This window comes from Microcebus murinus, chromosome 15, assembly GCF_040939455.1.
Source record: "Microcebus murinus isolate Inina chromosome 15, M.murinus_Inina_mat1.0, whole genome shotgun sequence".
In the NCBI taxonomy this organism is placed as follows: domain Eukaryota; kingdom Metazoa; phylum Chordata; class Mammalia; order Primates; family Cheirogaleidae; genus Microcebus; species Microcebus murinus.
Window position 1 is genome coordinate 48,310,825 of NC_134118.1, and position 20,629 is coordinate 48,331,453.

Genomic DNA, 20,629 nt, shown 5'->3' on the forward strand with positions numbered 1-20,629 from the left:
TACAGACAGCATCTCACTTTGTTGTCCAGGCTGGACTCAAACTCCTGGGCTCATGTGATCCTCTTGCTTCTACCTCCCAAGTCTCTGGTACTACAGGCATGTGCCATGGCATCCAGTGATCCTGCATTTTTCAGTAAGCTTCCAGATAATGCCTCTACTGCTGCTTTATGGCCCATGCACTGAGTAGCAATGCTTAAATTAAGAGCTGACACTCAAGTCACTTAGTGGCTTGTTTCTCCCACCAGTACCACAAATCTCAGCTTCAACTTTAAGATCACTTTTTGTAGACTTATTTTTTTTTTTTTTCCCCAGAGGATACTGTCCTGGTAAGAAGGAATTTAAGGGATTCTGTAATAATTCAGATGATTAATCCTAAACTCACCTTGTTACCATCTAGTTTAACTTTGAGATCTAGTCTTAAATTTTACCAGGCTTTTACTATGTGCTCATTTTCAAAACACTGGATATCTAGGTACCTGTGTTGGTCTCCCCATTTTAATCCTGAATTTCATCACCTGCCTGGTTAGGAAGTTCCGAAGTCATAAAATGAATAGCAGCTCACCTACATGCCTTTTGTTTGGACTTAGGAGATTGCCTTTTGCCAGACCCTAAGTCACCTGCTGGTACTTGGCATATTACCTTTGGCAGGACATCCCAAATACTGATTGCCCACTCAGGCAAAATTGACCTAGCATCTGTCTCTGTATTTCATGGACTCCAACTCTTCCTGGCCCATGGCTTATGCTGCCTCCTGGCATCAGTACAGCTATGCCTCCAGGTGTGTGGCCCTCCTATGGGCACTTAGCCCATTCAGTTTTCATCAGAATTCTACTAAAGTCCATTTCGATTATACATGTGCAAGGATAGTTTGGCATCCATTCTCATTTCCCAACCCTTGATCTTATATTGATAAATTTAGGACAATAAAGAGTTCATATCGTTCAGTGATTTTTCATTATTATATTCTTGAATAGATTAGTAAATGGATTATAAAGAGAACAACATGGGGAGATATAATATGATTGATAAAAGGCCTAAGAGTGCTTTTTAAATAAAAATTCTTTTTGACAAATTTTATCTTTCCTTGTCACTGCCAAGATATCAAATTATATCTTTTTGTCTTCCTACTAGAGAGTGACGTGACATTTAAAGAGCACAGATGTTTAGCTCAAATGATCTGAAAACAGGCAAATATTAGAGAGGTATCCTACCAAATATAAAAGATAATTAAGCGCCTGACAGACTTAGTTTAATTGTATTATTAAATATGTTTCTATGGCTTAGGGTCTGGAGGTACACTGTGTATAATTGGTAGATCTTGTGGCATTTGCTTCAGTGAAGCAGCAAGTTTTCAAGATCATCATAGTTCAGTACTATTAGTTTTATTATGTTTCACAGGTGACATTCATAAATCAAAAAGGAGACAGCTTCTTCTTTTTAGCATAAAATTATATAAGCATCTAATCCAAACGTCTGAAAAGCACCAAGTACTGTGGATATAATCCACATTTTTTTTTCTTCAGTGAGTGTTAGGAAGAAAACAGACACACATAGGCTTAGAAAAGGAAACTAAATTTTGTTGTATGTCTACTCTGGGCCAGCCTTCCTGGAAAGCCCCAGTCATTTAAATTCTTACAAGAATTCTTGATGGTCAACTATTATTATACCCATCTCACAGAGGATTATACAGGCTCAGAGAAGGTAAATAATTGATCCAGGATTACACAACTATCAATTGGTGGTGCACACGATCATGTTATTTGTTGGGCTCATATAGAAAGTCAGCAAGCTCTTTATCTTAGGCAGTTATTTAATATGAAGTATTGAGATTCGTTAACTTTACTAACCTTTGTCTGTTAAACCTTTGCTCTTCTTTACTTTCCCAGGATACATAGTAATTATTTAGGTTTATTACAGCCAGATATCAAGCAGGATCATGAATTTCTTCTACAAGGTATTTCACAATGAATGCTATGAGGAAAGATTGTAAAGTTATGCCAATGTATCAGAAGATTGTGACACTTGCATTATTTTTTTGATGATGAGAAAGAAATGATATGGTGAGATGGAAGTGAATATTTATTAATCTACTAGTTTTGTACTTCATATGCTCTAATAAAATATAAATTAATAGCTAAAAAATATTAAAACAAAATGTCCATCTGCTTGTAAGAAGTTTTAGTGGCTTTAATGTTGTATTCCAGTACCAAAAGAAACATTTTTCTTCACGTAATGGAGAGAAATTTGAGGGTGACAATTGAGTTCTAGGTTTCCCTTTCTCTTCAATAGGTGGAAAAAATTAACATTCAGAATTACAAAGCTTGATTTTCCTTAAAACAAAAGTAACAAAAATAAAGGGAATACTAAAAGTGTTAATAGAGGTGACAAGATGTATTGCAAATGCCAGCTGATATATTTTCTCTAGGTTTAGCAATTTTCAGTCCAATTAGGCCCAAGTGGTAAAAGGAGCTTTATAGATAAAGTATGCCCAACAGGCTACATCCAAGATTACATGTACATCCGGGTACATCCAAGATTCTCCTCCAGGAGCTTAGGAGCACTTTGTTGTCTTCTCAAACGTCACTCATCATGCTAAATTCTTGAAGAAATGAAACCACCCCTTGTCTTTGTCAACAAAGACTGTCATATCAAAAAGGGATAGAATTTAAGGACATTCAATCGATTCTCCTTTACTAGTGATTTCAATTGTTTGAGAGGATCTACTACTTCTTCATGACTTGGTAAAATTCCAGAAGAAGAGAGTTCAATCAGGTCCTCATTAGATGACAACTAGTAGAACTTTATCAGTTTTTCTCTCTTCTAATATAAACCTTTCACACATAGCAAACAATCTAGGAGTTGGAGGGTGTGGTGGGTAGTTTCTTATCAGGGATACCAAATGAGGAAATTTTGAATTGCTGGAATTAATCAAAATTGCAAGGAAAAAAATGTTTCAATTCTGTACTTTTTGGAAAATAACGTATATAGAACACACTAATATGTACTAAATATAAATCAAAAGCTCACTACTTTCAGGTAGATACATCCAACTTCTTAAGGAGGGATTGGCACTGAAAATGAAATAATGTTTGATGAGGATGATATCGCAAATGAAAACAGCCATTGTCCATGAAAGTATTCCAAGTTCCTTAGAGACTTACTCATCAAAACACATTCTTGATGACTGTATATTAACTTACAACCTATTTTAAATATGCCGATGAGTTACACTATAGCTCTTTCTCACAATGATTATTTCTGTTCAAGACCACTGTCAGGAACAATAGAAGGATTTTTTTGTAAATTATTTTTACTGTTTAAGCATAGGAAAAAATGTCCTCTATGTTAAGGTAATCAAATCCATTGATCTTGGAGTTTTGAGGGGTAGACTTACCAAATTCTCAAAAAAAATTATTTTAGAACTAATGGAATTAGATTACATTTGAATTCTCACCCCAACTTCGAATAGTCACTAATTCCTTTCTTTGCTCTTTTGGTGTTTGCAAAGGGGTTCACTAAAGCCTGAATTGATATAATTATTGGCTCAGATTGTTAGGGATCTAGGCCAGATGGCTATGAGTTTCTAAAGTCCCCTTTGCTAGTGGTAGTTTTCCTAGTTTGCCTATAGGGTTTGGGGATCAGCAGTTTGAAAGGGCTACAAACTTGTAAAACAGTATTATTCATGGGGGCAGAATGTTCATCAGCGTGACCCAGTACTAAATACATTCATTATAGGCATTTCTATTCTGCACAATTTGCCACACAGCACTGGTTTCAGGAGTGGAAAAAAAAAGACAATGGCTTATAAAATGCTTTTGAATGTCGAGAAAGAAGGCGAGTTCACGCTGAGCCTCCTCTGTTTTCTTTTTTGGAAAGAATCATCTTCTGGTGACTTTAGCTGAGCTCTGCTGAGAGTAAGCAAAGTGGAAAAATCAGAAAATTACTTTTTTTATATGTTTCTGGGGGGCAAAATAGAGAGTGGGAGAAAATAAATGGAAAAAAGTGACAGGGAGATTATGTGAAACAGCAAATATGCAAGTGGATGAAGACAGCTGAGGAATAATGCAAAAGGTACAAAAAAAAAAAAAAAGAAAAGCAGCAAGAATGGAGCCACAATGATAAACTTAAAAGGAATTGCAGAGCAGCAAGAACATCATAAATAATCATATTTTCAAATAAGAATACCATATCAGTTTCTGTGACCTGGTTAGAGCACAAACCTCCCATGATATTTCCTAGCATTTTGATGCACACGAAATGCAATTTTCAGCTCAGGCATTTTATTTGTCAATGTAAACAAGCTTTGGGTTTTAAAAATATCTATCTGAAAGTGTTTTCATAAATAATGCATATATTATAAAAATTTGACTTGTAAACTATTGAGTCCATGGCCCTCCAGTAAACGTGAAGACCAACCATGTATATAGATAGCACCTTTTGGTAGAAACTGGCATGCTAAAGCATGCAGTGTCTTCCCCACAAAATAAATAGAATTTTTTTTAAGTACAAGACAAAGAAATATCACACAGACAATTTTGCTCAAAGTCAAGGGAAGAAGCAATGTAAGATAGAACTATATGGTTAATTAGCTCCACATTCTGAGGTGTTCCTTTAAATCTTGCTAATTAACAGAAATCATGAGTTCAAGATAGCCCTTTTCTTATCTTCAAAGCATAAAGATGAAAGAAAGCAGAAAATGAAACCTCTTTACTTGTGTTCTTTAAGAACACAGTCCCAAGAAAAATCTGCGTGCGCTCCTCCAAGGAGAAAGGCCCAAGTATTTTCCGAGGGGGAGGGGAAGGAGGTTGTCTGAGAGGCATAATTAGAGGCAAGTTTTCAAATTTTATTAAATTCCTCCCCCAAACAAAATGCACTTAGAGGTATTTTAAGTTAAACTAGCACTTAAGGACTATGAAAAGCAAGATGATTACATGTTTGTGGCAGAAGAAAGGGCAATTAAGAAAACAAGAGCAATTTAACAGTGCCATGGAAATAAAGGCGACCAGAAGTTGAATTAAAGTTTTTTCTTCTGTAATTTGTCTCCCCTTTGTCATGGCATGCTCGGAGAGAGTGAATGCAGTCGATGGAGAGGAGGAGGGGGCCTGGCGGGAGGAAGGGAGGAGCTGTGAAGGAATGGCTCCCCCCACCCCACGCACCCACCCCGGCACCCTCCCGCCCTGCTCCCCTCCCCCCCAGCCCCCGCCCCTCCCCCGTCTGGGTCTCCGTCCCTCTCCCGCCCTCCTCCCTCGCCCTCCCTCGCTTTGGTGACTCCATCGGCTTTTGGTTTGGAAGCGCGCTGATTGGCTGGAAGCGATTCAACACACGCCGGGCAAGAGCTTTGTCTGAGTTGAAGTGAAGTTGTGCGGATTTCAGACCCGAGCCGGCCACCGCGGGCGTCTGGTCTGCAGCCGAGCAGAGGCGCAGAGGAGGAACCGCTCGGGAAAGACCCCCTGCGGACGCCGCGGGCGCCCTGCGCTCCATGGATCCCGGCCGCCCGAGAGGGAGAGCGCGGAGGTGACACTCTCCCGCCCGGCGAGACGGCGGCCGGCCACGCGCGCGCGAGGACCGGGCTCCACGCCGACGGTGTCTGGGAGTCGCCACACGGTGTGTATGAGACAAAAGTTCGCGCCGCGCCGTTCATTGCTGGGCTGTGGTATTAGGAGACGCTTTCAAGTTTCAAGTGCCAAATGTAGCTTAGCTTTAAGTTGCCAAAGGAAGTTGAAAGGGGATCGCTTTGCTGTTTTTTAACTTGCTCCGTGAGGGGGAAATCTCGCAGACTGACCCGATGCACCAAATGAATCCTAAAATGCACTTTAGATTTGTGTTTGCACTCCTGACGGTGTCTTTCAGCCACGAGGCGTTGGGCAAGAATTTGAAATACAGGATTTATGAGGAACAGAGGGTTGGATCGGTAATTGCAAGACTATCAGAGGATGTGGCTGATGTTTTATTGAAGCTACCTAATCCTTCCTCCGTTCGTTTTCGAGCCATGCAAAGGGGGAATTCTCCTCTACTTGTAGTGAACGAGGATAACGGGGAAATCAGCATAGGAGCCACCATTGACCGGGAACAACTATGCCAGAAAAACTTGAACTGTTCTATAGAGTTTGATGTGATCACTTTACCCACAGAGCATCTGCAGCTTTTCCATATTGAAGTTGAAGTGCTGGATATTAATGACAATTCTCCCCAGTTTTCAAGATCTCTCATACCTATTGAGATATCTGAGAGTGCGGCAGTTGGGACTCGTATCCCCCTGGACAGTGCATTTGATCCAGATGTTGGAGAGAATTCCCTCCACACGTACTCCCTCTCTGCCAATGATTTTTTTAATATCGAGGTTCGGACCAGGACAGATGGAGCCAAGTATGCAGAACTCATAGTGGTCAGAGAGTTGGATCGGGAGCTGAAATCAAGCTATGAGCTTCAGCTCACTGCCTCAGACATGGGGGTGCCTCAGAGGTCCGGCTCATCCATACTAAAAATAAGCATTTCGGACTCCAATGACAACAGCCCTGCCTTTGAGCAGCAGTCTTATATAATACAACTCTTAGAAAACTCCCCCGTTGGCACTTTGCTCCTAGATCTGAATGCCACTGATCCAGATGAGGGCGCTAATGGGAAAATTGTATATTCTTTCAGCAGTCATGTGTCTCCTAAAATTATAGAGACTTTCAAAATTGACTCAGAAAGAGGACATTTGACTCTTTTCAAGCAAGTGGATTATGAAATCACCAAATCCTATGAGATCGATGTTCAAGCTCAAGACTTGGGTCCGAATTCAATCCCAGCTCATTGCAAAATTATAATTAAGGTTGTGGATGTTAATGACAACAAACCTGAAATTAACATCAACCTCATGTCCCCTGGAAAAGAAGTATCTTATATTTTTGAAGGGGATCCTATTGACACATTTGTTGCTTTGGTCAGGGTTCAGGACAAGGATTCTGGGCTGAATGGAGAAATAGTTTGTAAGCTTCATGGACATGGTCACTTTAAACTTCAGAAGACTTATGAAAACAATTATTTAATCTTGACTAATGCCACACTGGATAGAGAAAAGAGATCTGAATATGGTTTGACTGTAATTGCTGAGGACAAAGGGACACCCAGTCTCTCTACAGTGAAACATTTTACTGTTCAAATCAATGATATAAATGACAATCCACCCCAATTCCAGAGAAGCCGATATGAATTTGTAATCTCGGAGAATAACTCACCCGGGGCATATATCACCACTGTTACAGCCACAGATCCTGATCTTGGAGAAAATGGGCAAGTGACATATACCATTTTGGAAGGTTTTATCCTAGGAAGTTCCATAACTACATATGTAACCATTGACCCATCCAATGGAGCCATCTATGCCCTCAGAATCTTTGACCATGAAGAAGTGACTCAGATCACTTTTGTGGTGGAAGCAAGAGATGGAGGAAGTCCGAAGCAACTTGTAAGCAATACCACGGTTGTACTCACCATCATTGATGAAAATGATAATGTCCCTGTGGTTATAGGGCCTGCACTGAGAAATAATACCGCAGAAATCTCCATCCCCAAAGGGGCTGAAAGTGGCTTTCATGTCACAAGAATAAGGGCAATTGACAGAGACTCTGGTGTGAATGCTGAACTCAGCTGCTTCATAATAGGAGGTAATGAGGAGAATATCTTCATAATTGATTCACGAACATGTGACATCCATACCAATGTGAGCATGGAATCTGTTCCCTCCACAGAATGGGAGCTTTCAGTTATTATTCAGGACAAAGGCAATCCTCAGCTGCATACCAAAGTCCTTCTGAAGTGCTCGATCTTTGAATATGCAGAATCAGTGACCAGTACAGCAATGACTTCAGTAAGCCAGGCATCCTGGGATTTCTCCATGATGATAATTATTTCCTTAGGAGCGATTTGTGCACTGTTGTTGGTTATCATGGTTCTATTTGCAACTAGGTGTAACCGAGAAAAGAAAGATACTAGATCCTACAACTGCAGGGTGGCAGAATCAACTTACCAACACCACCCAAAAAGACCATCCAGGCAGATTCACAAAGGGGACATCACATTGGTGCCTACCATTAATGGCACTCTGCCCATCAGATCTCATCACAGACCATCTCCATCTTCATCACCTACCTTAGAAAGAGGGCAAATGAGCAGCCGGCAGAGTCACAACAGTCACCAGTCACTCAACAGTTTGGTGACAATCTCATCCAACCACGTGCCGGAGAATTTCTCATTGGAACTCACCCACGCCACTCCTGCTGTTGAGGTAAGATCATAAACTGCATTAACTCACTGACAGTGTCAGCTGTTAGTGTGCAGAAGTTGTGCTCATTAGTTCTTCAATAATTTCATTAATAAGTAACAATACTAATAATATGCAAATTAAATAGAATGTAAGTTACATTGTGAATATGTAGCAAGTATGCACATGTTAGCATACTGTTTTTAGTTTTTCTTAAATAATTTACTTGCATGTAATATGTATAATATTTAAAAATATTGTGAAGCACACAAAGGACTATGTAATTAGAGTTCCTTTACTTCCCGGATTAAGATACTGGGAAGCCAATAAGTAAAGGGACTTGCTTTACTCTCTACTTATGGTCTCTACTGAAAAATCAAAACCTGAGGCCTCCAACATCCCATCTCTATGAATGCTATTTTTGTCCAACTTGGGAAAATTCTCTGACTTTAACTATGTGTATTACCATGTTGTATTTTACATTTTCCCTGTATTTTTAGAACTGGCCACTTTACATGAACTATAAAGGAAATATATCAGTTATTTAAAAGGGAATCCTCTTTCAAAAGGAAAAGTCAGTTACGTTAGATCATCCACATCTCTCTGGGATATATTTCAGTTATATTTGGTAGCTGGCTGCACAGTCTGCCACAGTCCAGCATATGCAAATCCATAAAATAGAGATAACATGTTCAGTTACTTAGTATGAAATAACAAGTAACTGCTTTTCCTTACATAAAGATTGTGAGTTCTGGGGGTTTTGTTTCCAGGAATCAGTTCTGTCTATTTGCTTTCCAGCAGGTCTCCCAGCTTCTTTCGATGCTTCACCAGGGGCAATATCAGCCAAGGCCAAGTTTTCGAGGAAACAAATATTCCAGGAGCTATAGGTATGAATTATTCTGTGCTACCTATTAAATCTCAATATAAATGCCGAAGAGTTAAAACCATATTTTTCCTGATTTATCTTTCTAGATATGCCCTTCAAGACATGGACAAATTTAGCTTGAAAGACAGTGGCCGTGGTGACAGTGAAGCAGGGGACAGTGATTATGATTTGGGACGAGATTCTCCTATAGACAGGCTGCTGGGTGAAGGATTCAGCGACCTGTTTCTTACAGATGGGAGAATTCCAGCAGGTAAGACAGTAGTGATAGATAAATCTTTATTTTCAGCTCCACCACAGCATAGTGGTAGCAAAGTGAAAAATTTCTCTCATGCTTATGTTTCTTTTTTATTTGTCCTTTGCACTAAAATACTTGCAATCTGCACACTATTAGCAATGAATAGAAACTGAAACAACATTATTTTCTTAAAATTCTTACTAAGCAGTTGTCAGAAAAGGAGTAAGCATGAGAGCTTAACAGAACAAGAAGGGAGGGGTGGGGAGGGAATAGAGAGCCACTTCCCTCCTTTTTCTACCTCATCCAAGACTGCCATGGAACACTCTTGAGCAACTCTGCACAAAATTACTGGGTGGAGGTTTTTATTCAGACAGGCTGTTTTGGTGCATAGTGGTGAACTGGACTATAATTTGGAGGATGCATTTCCTGTGATGGGAACCAGCTCACAAAATCAGAGACTAAAATACACTAGAAATGGTATACTTGAAGCATTAAAAATAGGAGAAAGAATGCATCTTTGTAGGTAGCAAGCATAGAATGTCTTTTGCTACCTTTCATTTTATGTCTGTACCATAGTGGAAGATGAGCCAGGATCCAAGAGGGGGATATATAAGTATACAGTTAGATGGAGGAGTTTCTATTAAGTTTTAAGCCACATTTTCTTCTTAGAGTCCCTTCCCTCTAATTGCGCAGTAGAAACTCTTTGGACCAACTAAGTAAAAACTGACTGCATTATTGTAGCAACTCTGTTACTAAAGTCTGCAAGATTAAATCAACCCTTAGGCCCACATAAGTGTTTTTTTGGCTATATGTGTTTCTAAATTTCACTAAATGTTGAGCCAATGACTGCCTTTTGATAAATGAAAGACAGAACATTATATCACCCATTTTACTTCTGTCAACTATCTATATTCTAAATATAGATGAAAAGAGAGTTTAGGAATAAACATGAGAGAGCATCAGAGAGCCACAGAAGTTCAAGAGAAATCAGTACAGTAGATTGTCCATATTCACGGGTTCCCCATCCAGGGATTCAACTTACCCTTGATTGAAAATATTTGGAATGAAAAATAACAATACAACAATAAAAATACAAATTATAAAAACAATAGTACATAACAACTATTTACATAGTATTACATTCTATTAAATATTATAAGTAACTTAGAGATGATTTAAAATATATGGGAGGATATGCGTAGATTATACGCAAATACTAGGATGCTTTATATAAGGGACTTAAGCATTCCCAAATTTTGGCATCCACAAGGATACCCATGGATATTGGATATCCAATCCCCCATGGATATTGAGGGATGACTGTAAATAGAAACTCTCTCTCATAAACTGTGGTAGTAGTGGTGGCAGCAGCCATAGCAGTATAATATTAAGAGTAGTCGTAGCAGTAGGTGTTACCAAATATGTCCCAGGGTTCACTCTAGGCCCATGAGGAATTCTGTAACTGCATTGCCTCTCTTAAGGTTTTGACATAAGGATTAGTCGTGGTGGTGGTCATTCATATTTTTTTCATATTTGAAAACTGAAGCTTATAAAGGTTAGAAAATGTACCCCAAATCAAGCAGTATGTATATGGTAGAGGTGAGAATGGAACCATTCCCATACACTTAAATAGTAATCTATAGAATATGTAAAATAATAGTTTTTTTTTTTTTAATAAATTGTGTGGCTTGTTTTTCTTATGTTAAAAAGTCTTACTGTTCTCCATGTAACTATTAATTATTGCTTATTCAGTTATGTTATTACAGTATTAGATATCTCATCTCTGAGAGAATGAATGTGTGGAAAGGACTACTAGTGGCATTAAGAGCCACTGGTACCTGAGAACCTGGTTTCACAGTCATCCTTGGTGTTTTTCCTGTTTGGTTTTTTTTTTTTTTCTCTTTTCATAGACTGTCTAGACCAATTTGAAGAGAAATCTCTGAAAATGTAGTGGAATATATATGGACTCCAAGAGTTTGTTTAAAGAAAGGCAGGTTTATTATTCTTGTGTAATGGAGAAGGTGACTAGATTTCTATGATTCTGTGATACTAACAACTCAAATTTTGAATATTAATCCTTACTTTTTAATTATGCAATTTCATTTCATAAAATAGAAAAGTAACATAATGGGCATAATACTAATACTGTATTATATATTTTTAAACTTGTATAAAGTGTATTCATTAAAATTTAAATTTATCAGCAGAGTTAAATGGAGAATGGCTTCCCCTATTTTGATAACTTTGTCATTTGTGAGTCTAAATGGTGCCTAATGCCCTTATTTTAATTCTGAAATTGTATAATCCTAATAGCTAATCATGAATCTTTTTTTTTAAATTAAGACTCCGCTTTTACTCTTTCCCATATATTCAAAGTTACTCCCTCCACATAGGTTCACAGCAGGAGAGTTACCTAGCACTTGAACTAAATAATAATAAATATTAAGGAATGAATACATTAGGGAAATAATAGGTAGACATAGACAAAATCTAAAAAACAGTGAATCTTGTTTAGTGAGTGACTTTAAGCTCCATCTATGTCATATTTCTTTTCAAAATTAGAGGCTTATCTTTATGTTATCATTCCTAACTCCACTTAACATACAAAACCCTTGAAGAAACAATTTCATATTTACACAATCATACTTAATCCAGGCGTGTGGTGGGAGAACTATTTTGCTGGTGCAAGACACTGCATCACAGCATATTGGATTAGTGATGCATTTCTGCCTCACTAGGAACCTACCTCCATGTGTGAGGGGTGTGGTCAGAGCTATCCTGGAAATGCAGAGCACTGGAAAATTAATGATGGTCCATGAAGTATTATATATTCATGTTTGGCTTGTATAGGCTTCAATGTGCATGTTGAATATATATACAAAGATAACTATCCCTTAATTATGAGCAACATTCTGATGATACTTTATCCATATTCTAGTTTATTATTCACCTTGGCAACTTCTGCAGGCACATTTGGGTGTAAAACTTGTGCTTTGTAAATTTATATTCCCAGGGAATATCCCAAGTAGAAAAACATGTAAGTCCACATTTGAGTGCCATTAACAGAGATCACCATATTCTTCTAAAGCATGCATATTTTTAGGACTTAAATATCTTATTCCAGCTGTTTTTCTGCTTTAGACTATGAACAAATATAGATTATGTTATGTTGGACCTCCTGCCAACAGGGTCATTTCTAGTCATTCATTCCATTAATTCCCACACAAATATTCTACATTTTGAGTAGTTAAATCAGCCTGCATTTTTGTCTGTTGGCTCATGTTTGTCAACATATTTTCTTTCTTACTCATTCAACTCTGAACTATAACATTAAGCCTACAAAATCTCCATTTTCCCATTGTATTAGCTTCATCAGGATGATTCGTAAAAGCTTTTGATTTTGTTTCTTGTGATACTCCTTCAACCTGAGTAAGTCCATTTCCCTTTCCATCAATCTGTCACTTGTGAGTACTTACTTCAAACATTCCTTTTTAATTCTATGTTCTGTCCTTTCTCATGGCAGGTATCCTAGTTCTGTTCCAGCCTTTCTTCTATGATTGGTTTCATAGATTGTACCAGTATACAAACTGATATTCACTATCTAGTAGCTCCTCCCTTTTTCAAATCTTTCTTCAATACAGCTTTAACAACCTATTCAGAATCTTTCGATTTACACTTTTTGGCTCAAAATCAATACTTGACTTCTGTTGCCCAGCAACAATGAAATAAACTGTTTAGCTTGGCATTCAAAGGCCAATGAAATCCACTCCTAGCTTATTAACTGTCAATTTTGCCATTTTTGTATCTTTTGCAGTAGACACAGGCATCTCTTTACTTAACATACTGATCCTTTGCTCATGGTACCCTTCCTACCTGGAAAACTGGCTTCTTTTCATTATGTATGTGAGTCTGATTCATCTCTTAACGTTTAAGTGGCTCTTTGTTTAACTACTTCTGCCTCCACCTCCATCCTCTTTTCTTCTCTGGACATGTCCACAGCCTCTAGTTTGACATTTTAACTGGGCATTTGTGACCTCTTTTGCTACACTTGACTCAGAACTAAATCTTAGACCTTTTGATGGCAGGGTGCTATCATTGCACTTCAAATATGGGAGGCTCTTAATAGATAATGATTGATCACCCCATGGCTAAGGACTTGATAGAAGGAAGACATACATTTTCCTTCTTACATTCGATGTTTTGCTTCCTGCCCCACCTATAATGTACAGTATAGTGACAAAATTCATAGTCATCTAGTGGGAAAATAGAGTCCTCTGGCTTCCACCTCGTGTCCTTTTTCAGAGGAAACTTCACCTAGCATCACTTTCAAGGAGCCACAGAAAGATTAACCATTTGCACTACTTGCCAACAAGCCCTGAACCTGGGGATATAATATGGAGCATTTGTGGTACTGAATTACTTATGTACTGAGAATGTTTTCAAACAGTTGAGTCTCCAGGGAAAAGGTTGAAAATATCAATGAATTTGTAAGAAATGCTCTCTTCTGCACCAATACTCCTCTGTCTCTATCTCCCTCTCTCTCTCACTCTCTCTCTCTCTGTCATCCTTCTCTTCATTAGTCTTTTTCATCAATTTTTTTAAATTTTCATAATTTTAAAGTTAATTTATTATTTTATAATTAAAACTCCACTTATTTATTGTGATGGAGTTGTTAATAGCATTCACTGTTTTAAAAATTTCTACAAACAAAATTATTTTTGAGAACTTTTGGATTGTGTTACAATACACCCCTGTATTGTATTATTGCATTGTTGGTTATATATTCATCATATTTAGGTCTCTAGAAAACTAGGTCAGGTTCAGGAATCTTAAAAGGCTATGTAATTTACCTTTTTCCCCACGATTGAACATTAAAACAAAGTCAATCAAATAATCATTCAAGCAACTAAGGCCTTCCCAATTCTAAAACTACAGAGTTAAAGGACAGAAACTAATGAAGAGGTGTCAGCAGGTCCATTCTCCTTCCTCTTGATAGGATGTAAGTAAGACAGTAGAGATGAATCTCAGTTCCATTTTCAGAGACCCAGGAAATGAAGAAGGAAAAATAAATTATTACCACTACCAGAGTTATTTCACTGCTGAGAAAACCTCATAGCTATTAAGGTATTCCAGTTGCTTTAAACTCCTTTTGGTTTTATACACATCAAATGATTTAAAAGAAACTAGTTTGTAAGCATTTCTAAGTAGTGCATGAAGTCAGGATATCTAAACATGATTTTACTCTTAAAGCATCCTTGCTTATTTAAATTTCCTCTGTCTTCACAGCAGGATCACACAATGGGTCACCATGTGTTTCCTTCCTCCTCCCCACCCCCCTTGAGTCGCATAGATTTGGTGTTCATACTTTTCTGCACATTTTCCCTACTTCCTTTATAGTTCTAGGTTTCCTAGCAGTTCACCTTTTTCCTCACAATACTTGATGTCATTTTTTGTCCTCAAATGATCCCTTTTCATTAAAAATGAATGAAATGGACTTCTTGCTGAGGCTCAAGAACAGAATTATCTTGACAGTTAAAGCAATAAAGAGCAGTGATTTCTATGCCTTTAAACAAAGATCATTATTTCTCCTTTCAAAAGGTCTACATTACCTCCTTCATGTTTTATTCAGAAAATATGTAGTGAATACTTCCTCTGTGCAGACACTTTACCAGGTGGTGTGATCACCATAGTAAATGGAATGGACAACTTGCTTCCCCTGAAAAGGGACTTGACTGTGTTTATCCTTTTAGCAATAATTTTGGAGGAAGAGAAATCTTTCTTAAGTAGCCAGATCTACAAAAGCAGCCCTGAATATATATGTATGGCTGATATCAATCTAATTTTCTTTGAAATCTAAGAGAACTATTTTGCATTTTCTGAATTCTGTTGTTTGCTCTGAAATGAAATCATGATATTGGAGAGACCTAGTTTTCACTGAAATTTCAATACTTTGTGGAGTATATTTTACATCTCAGCATTTCCTCATCATCATGTAGTTTGGCTATAGTATTTGCCAGATTTAGAGATTTTCTTCCTCTTTATTTTTCTGCTTTTCTTGTATCATCCATTTTTTCTATGAGTGTGGCCACTCACATTCCAATAGGGCATTGGGAACATCCAGAGGAAGTAAGGAATGGATTTTTCATATCCTTCATCCTTTCATGACTTTTACATGTATTTTAATATGAATATATTGTGAACCTTTAGAAGAAGACTTCTTAACAGGGTAATTGTAGATGCCCAGTAGTTGAAGATACTTTTCACTACTCTTTAAAGTACTAAGTCAAAAAGTAATTTAAAAACCTTTAAGACAGATTAGTAAGTATAATTACCTGATAGCTTATTATATTTTCAATGCCTCCATTAAAACTAACTATAGCTAGACCTCAATATTGAGAAAGCTACAAAAAGGTATTACTCAAGAATTATATGGTGTCATTTTGAAGTTACAGGTTTTACCTTACAAGTCTGTGTTTTTAGAATTTTCTTTCAGCAATTATTTCATTCATCACCCACACCTTAGCTCTTTTCATGTGTAACTTATTGATCCATTTTCTCACTATTTGAGTAGCAGAATATTCCTGAGAAATACACAAGTGGTAACCCTTTTCTCCTTATTTGATCAGTAAATGAAAAGGTCCACCAGCAGATATGATTTTTTATAATACTTGAAATTTATAAAACCTCAAGTATTCAAATTAAAGCCAAAATTATAGTCCAGCTATTATGTATGATGATGGATAACATCACGGTAATAGTTTAAAACTGTGCCATCCTATTTTTTAAAATCATAAATTACATTCTTTGCATCATTTTGAATCATGCTAAGTACACTAATGAACCCCCATTGTTTTCCACATGCACAGCTATGAGGCTCTGCACAGAGGAGTGCAGAGTCCTGGGACACTCTGACCAGTGCTGGATGCCACCGCTGCCCTCACCATCCTCTGACTACAGGAGTAACATGTTCATTCCAGGGGAAGAATTCCCAGCTCAACCCCAGCAGCAGCATCCACATCAGAGTCTTGAGGATGACACCCAGGCTGCAGATTCTGGTGAGAAGAAAAAGAGTTTTTCCACGTTTGGGAAGGACTCCCCAAACGACGAGGACACCGGGGACACCAGCACATCCTCTCTGCTCTCGGAAATGAGCAGCGTGTTCCAGCGCCTCTTACCCCCTTCCCTGGACACCTACTCTGAGTGCAGCGAGGTGGATCGGTCCAACTCCCTGGAACGCCGGAAGGGACCCTTGCCAGCCAAAACTGGGGGTTACCCACAAGGGGTGGCGGCCTGGGCAGCCAGTACACATTTTCAAAATCCCACCAACACCCCTGGGCCCCCACTTGGAACTCACTCCAGTGTGCAGCCTTCTTCGAAATGGCTGCCAGCCATGGAGGAGATCCCTGAAAATTATGAAGAAGATGATTTCGACAATGTGCTCAACCACCTCAATGATGGGAAACACGAACTCATGGATGCCAGTGAGCTAGTGGCTGAGATTAACAAACTGCTTCAAGACGTCCGCCAGAGCTAGGAGATTCCAGCCAAGAATTTTTGTTTCCATGTGTGTGGAAATGGGGGACAGAAAAAACCCTGAAAGAACTGGCATTGCCAAATAGTTGCATTTATCATAAATGTGTCTGTGTATATTGAATATTAAATACTGTATTTTCGTATGTACACAATGCAAGTGTGATTATTTTAATCTGTATTTTAAAAATACATTTGTATCTTATATTTATGTGTAATTTAACAAACAAATTTTATTTTTTTACTCCCATGACAAACACGTCTTTCCTAATCATGTAGAAACTAGCCACTGTTCGAATCCAGTATACTATTCAGCTTAGGTTAGTTATGTTGGGGAAGAATTATTATGCTGAACAACCCCAAGACAGCATTATCCACTTAATTCCATTAAGTGATCTGACTTCTTTTTCAATACTTTTTAAAAATTATGCATCATTAAAAATTTTAAGCTATTTTATTATTATTTTCACTGCTCTCTGCTAGCTTCAATAGTTCAACTCTTACAGCAAAAATTGAAACATGAAGCAAAATTTATTTTAGGACTGGGAAGTATTTTGAAGAATATTTAGGAAATGACTATTTCAAATGAATTTTTCACAGATAATGACAAAAATAGGACAAAGTTAATCATTCTTAACTCCCAGGCCCCTACTATTCTAAGGCATCACATTGGCCTCTTCTTGAGAATATTTCTCCTATAATATTATTTTCTACTTATAAATAAGGTAAACAATAAATTTAATTCCATCCTTGTAATATGAAATGTACTCAAGAAAATGGAATCTTCCCTTTAAATGAATAACAGTTTGTATTCTAACAGCGTAAAGTATTAATGGACAAAGACAGTTATGTCAGTGTCTATCCTAGGGTAGTAAATATAATTGATTTATTGTGGAACCATTCTATTTGAATCTTCCCCTCTCCTCTCACAGTACTTGAACATTTTTTTTAATTTTTTGCAATGTCTTTTTCTATAACTATTCACTTTTAGCTTTTGGCTCCAGTGCATGATCTCATATTTTTGCTTTTATTTTTAGCATAAGAATATTTAGAAAATTACATTTTGTTATTGCAATTTTGTTTTCTTTGTTGTGTGACAGTTGAGAAATTCTTTATTTATTGTGCTGTTATCTCTCTGTGTGGAATGCCTTGGTAAGAGAGATTCTTATTATGACTATTATCATTTATGACCAAGCTTCTCTTACTGTTATTTCTAATAATACACTATCTTGATTGTACACTCCAGAAAATCTTACTGTCAATGAAAATAAAAGGAAAATTAAAGTAAAGCTAAGGAACTCCTCATAAGTCAGAGTCCTTTCCTTACCTATATGTTCTAAAGCTTTGCATGCAAGAAACCCTTTCTGAGAGGGTGGTTTCGTGTTGGGTTTCAAATAATATACAGGTTGGAACAGTCAGCTGGTTTAGCAAACAAGAAAAACACAATGGAAAGGAATGAATTTGAAGCCTGTAATGGTAATGAAAGTAGTCAGCCATATTCAGACTACATTAAATAATTTAAATGTATTTGGAACATAAAGAAAGAATAAGTAAGTGTTAACTGTTTATTTCGCAAATTACATGAAAACTTTTTCAGAATTTTTATATAAAGTTGTGCAGAATAAAAAACACATCTTTGCAATATTTCCAAGAGGCAAAAAATATGACCCTTTTTGGCTTACTAGTAGGGAATTGAAATACTAGGAAGGTAACCAAAAAGTGGCTAAAACTCAGATATTTGAATTCTCAAAGGAGTACCATATTAAGTAGAATATATTACCTCTTTCAAAATGCATATTTCCTTTAGAGAAAGGATTGTAATTACGAGGAAATTTCAGTTTATTTTTCTGCAGATTATGTACATAAATGCTCACCACATTTAAATACATTTTGCCTTCCAATTTCACTTCCTTTCAGTACATATTATCATTAAGAAAAAGACTTTCATAACTTCTCTGTTCTTAATTTAAGGCACCAACAGTAATTTAGGAAGCAAAGCTGGCAATCAATATTTTGAATAATGAAGTAAATAAAATGCCATATTATATTCAACACAACCTTTGTATACTGTCCGTATACTGAGAATGCCATGTCTTGAATTCCTTGAGTCCTTAGCCTTCTCCACTTAGAATTGCTTCCCACATCCACAGGTGAAGGAAATATTACGTGCAAGATTTCAGCTTTTTACTTGTGTTCCTTTCACCAGCAATATCCTTTTAGTGAAAGCTGGGATATCTGGTACTATTACAGCAAGCTAACCTCTCATCAAGTTTATATCTCCTCTTATTTGATACCATAATTTCCCTCAGATTGAAACAAACATAAAAGCACTTAAAGATTCCATTCTCCATTTGCTAGTCCTTAATCCCTTTAGCCCCACTGGATTCCTTTAAATGTTCTTCAATGGTAATCACCAATTAAGGAAATTGTCTTCCAAAAATGTAATTCAACATTGACTCTGTTGCTTAACAAATCCTCTTTAAATACTTGTTTATAGAATGATTAGAATTAGCTTTCACCAATTTCTTACAAGTTATTAACACTGTGTGTCATTCTTCATTCATTTCTTTCTTGGTATCTAGCAGATGAGGTTTGTAAGTTTATCAACCATTTAAATTCTTGCTCCTCCTGTCACACACATAGCAAATTTGTCACCACTAGAAAAGTATTAAGGCAAAGATGAGTAATTTATTGTCTTCGTGGAGTCATGGAAGAAGTCACATTGATAAAAATCAGCTTAGTTTCCTTGCTTTATTCTTTTGCTACTGACTTTCAGGAAATATTCTAAACTGAATTTGAGTTATTGACATGTTAAAATTCAAAGAATTGTGGATCTTTAAAAAAATAAGCAATTTCATACTGGATTACTTGCATGGATGAAAAACATTGACAAGGCAGCTTTCAATACTGCAAGAACTCATAGAACTGATCAAGACTATTGAATATTTCTGTTCTGATTCAGTATCACAGTATCAAGGATTAAGGATATGCTGAACCCCAAATAAGCAATAGTGCTGTATAAAAATTAAAATTCAGCCACACAAAAGTCTTAAAGATTTATTTCAGGCTTTAAAATGAATAAAAACAATGCAGACATTTCAAAAGAGACAAAATATTTGAAATCATGAGTTGCAGGTAAAATTCACAAAACAAAGCTACCTTTATGTTTATAAGCTGTCGTATGTTGTGAAAGTATGTGCCATACTGATTGCTATCATTTATAATGTATTTGGATTTCTCTGTATTCCTGTCTATGTGGCCCTCTGAATAATCATCTGGTTCAGTTAAGTTCCTAGTATAAACACAGTCGCTTTTTTGAGATAATCGAATGATATCTAGAATACCATGGAGCAATTGAAAAAATGTTATTGCTTAAATTGCAGTTCCATTCTTCATCTGTGTAACTAGAGTCATAATCAAGTATATAAATTCCTAATACCAGAAATAATAGGGACCCTTAATATAATCTAAAGCAAAAAACAATTGAATAGGCAGGCACTATATAATGAATATATAAATGGCAGTGTATATAACTTATTAATTTATTATATTTTTATTATGTGCTAGCTTACACAACTTGTGGAGCTGTTAAACAAATTTTATGGGAAGCAGCATAACAAAAATTGCTACCAAAATTTACATACTTTTTGACTTTTAAAATTGCAATAACACATTCTACTCTGGCACTTTAAAATAATGTTTTTCTATTTCCTTTTATGACTTCTGCAAGATG

General features: G+C 36.9%; 1 protein-coding gene across 2 annotated transcripts; it reads left to right on the forward strand.

Moving 5' to 3' along the window:
- The first annotated feature begins 5,365 nt into the window (after positions 1–5,365).
- Positions 5,366–17,051, forward strand: PCDH18 (protocadherin 18). 2 transcript variants are annotated; one of them, XM_012766311.2, is made up of 4 exons: positions 5,366–8,269; positions 9,044–9,132; positions 9,218–9,381; positions 16,233–17,051. In XM_012766311.2, exons 1-4 carry the CDS (start codon positions 5,786–5,788, stop codon positions 16,898–16,900), a joined length of 3,405 nt encoding a protein of 1,134 aa, XP_012621765.2. In that variant the 5' UTR covers positions 5,366–5,785; the 3' UTR covers positions 16,901–17,051. The 2 variants fall into 2 exon arrangements, with proteins under 2 accessions (XP_012621765.2, XP_012621766.2); XM_012766312.2 differs by having other exon boundaries at positions 9,047–9,132.
- Positions 17,052–20,629: the final 3,578 nt, after the last annotated feature.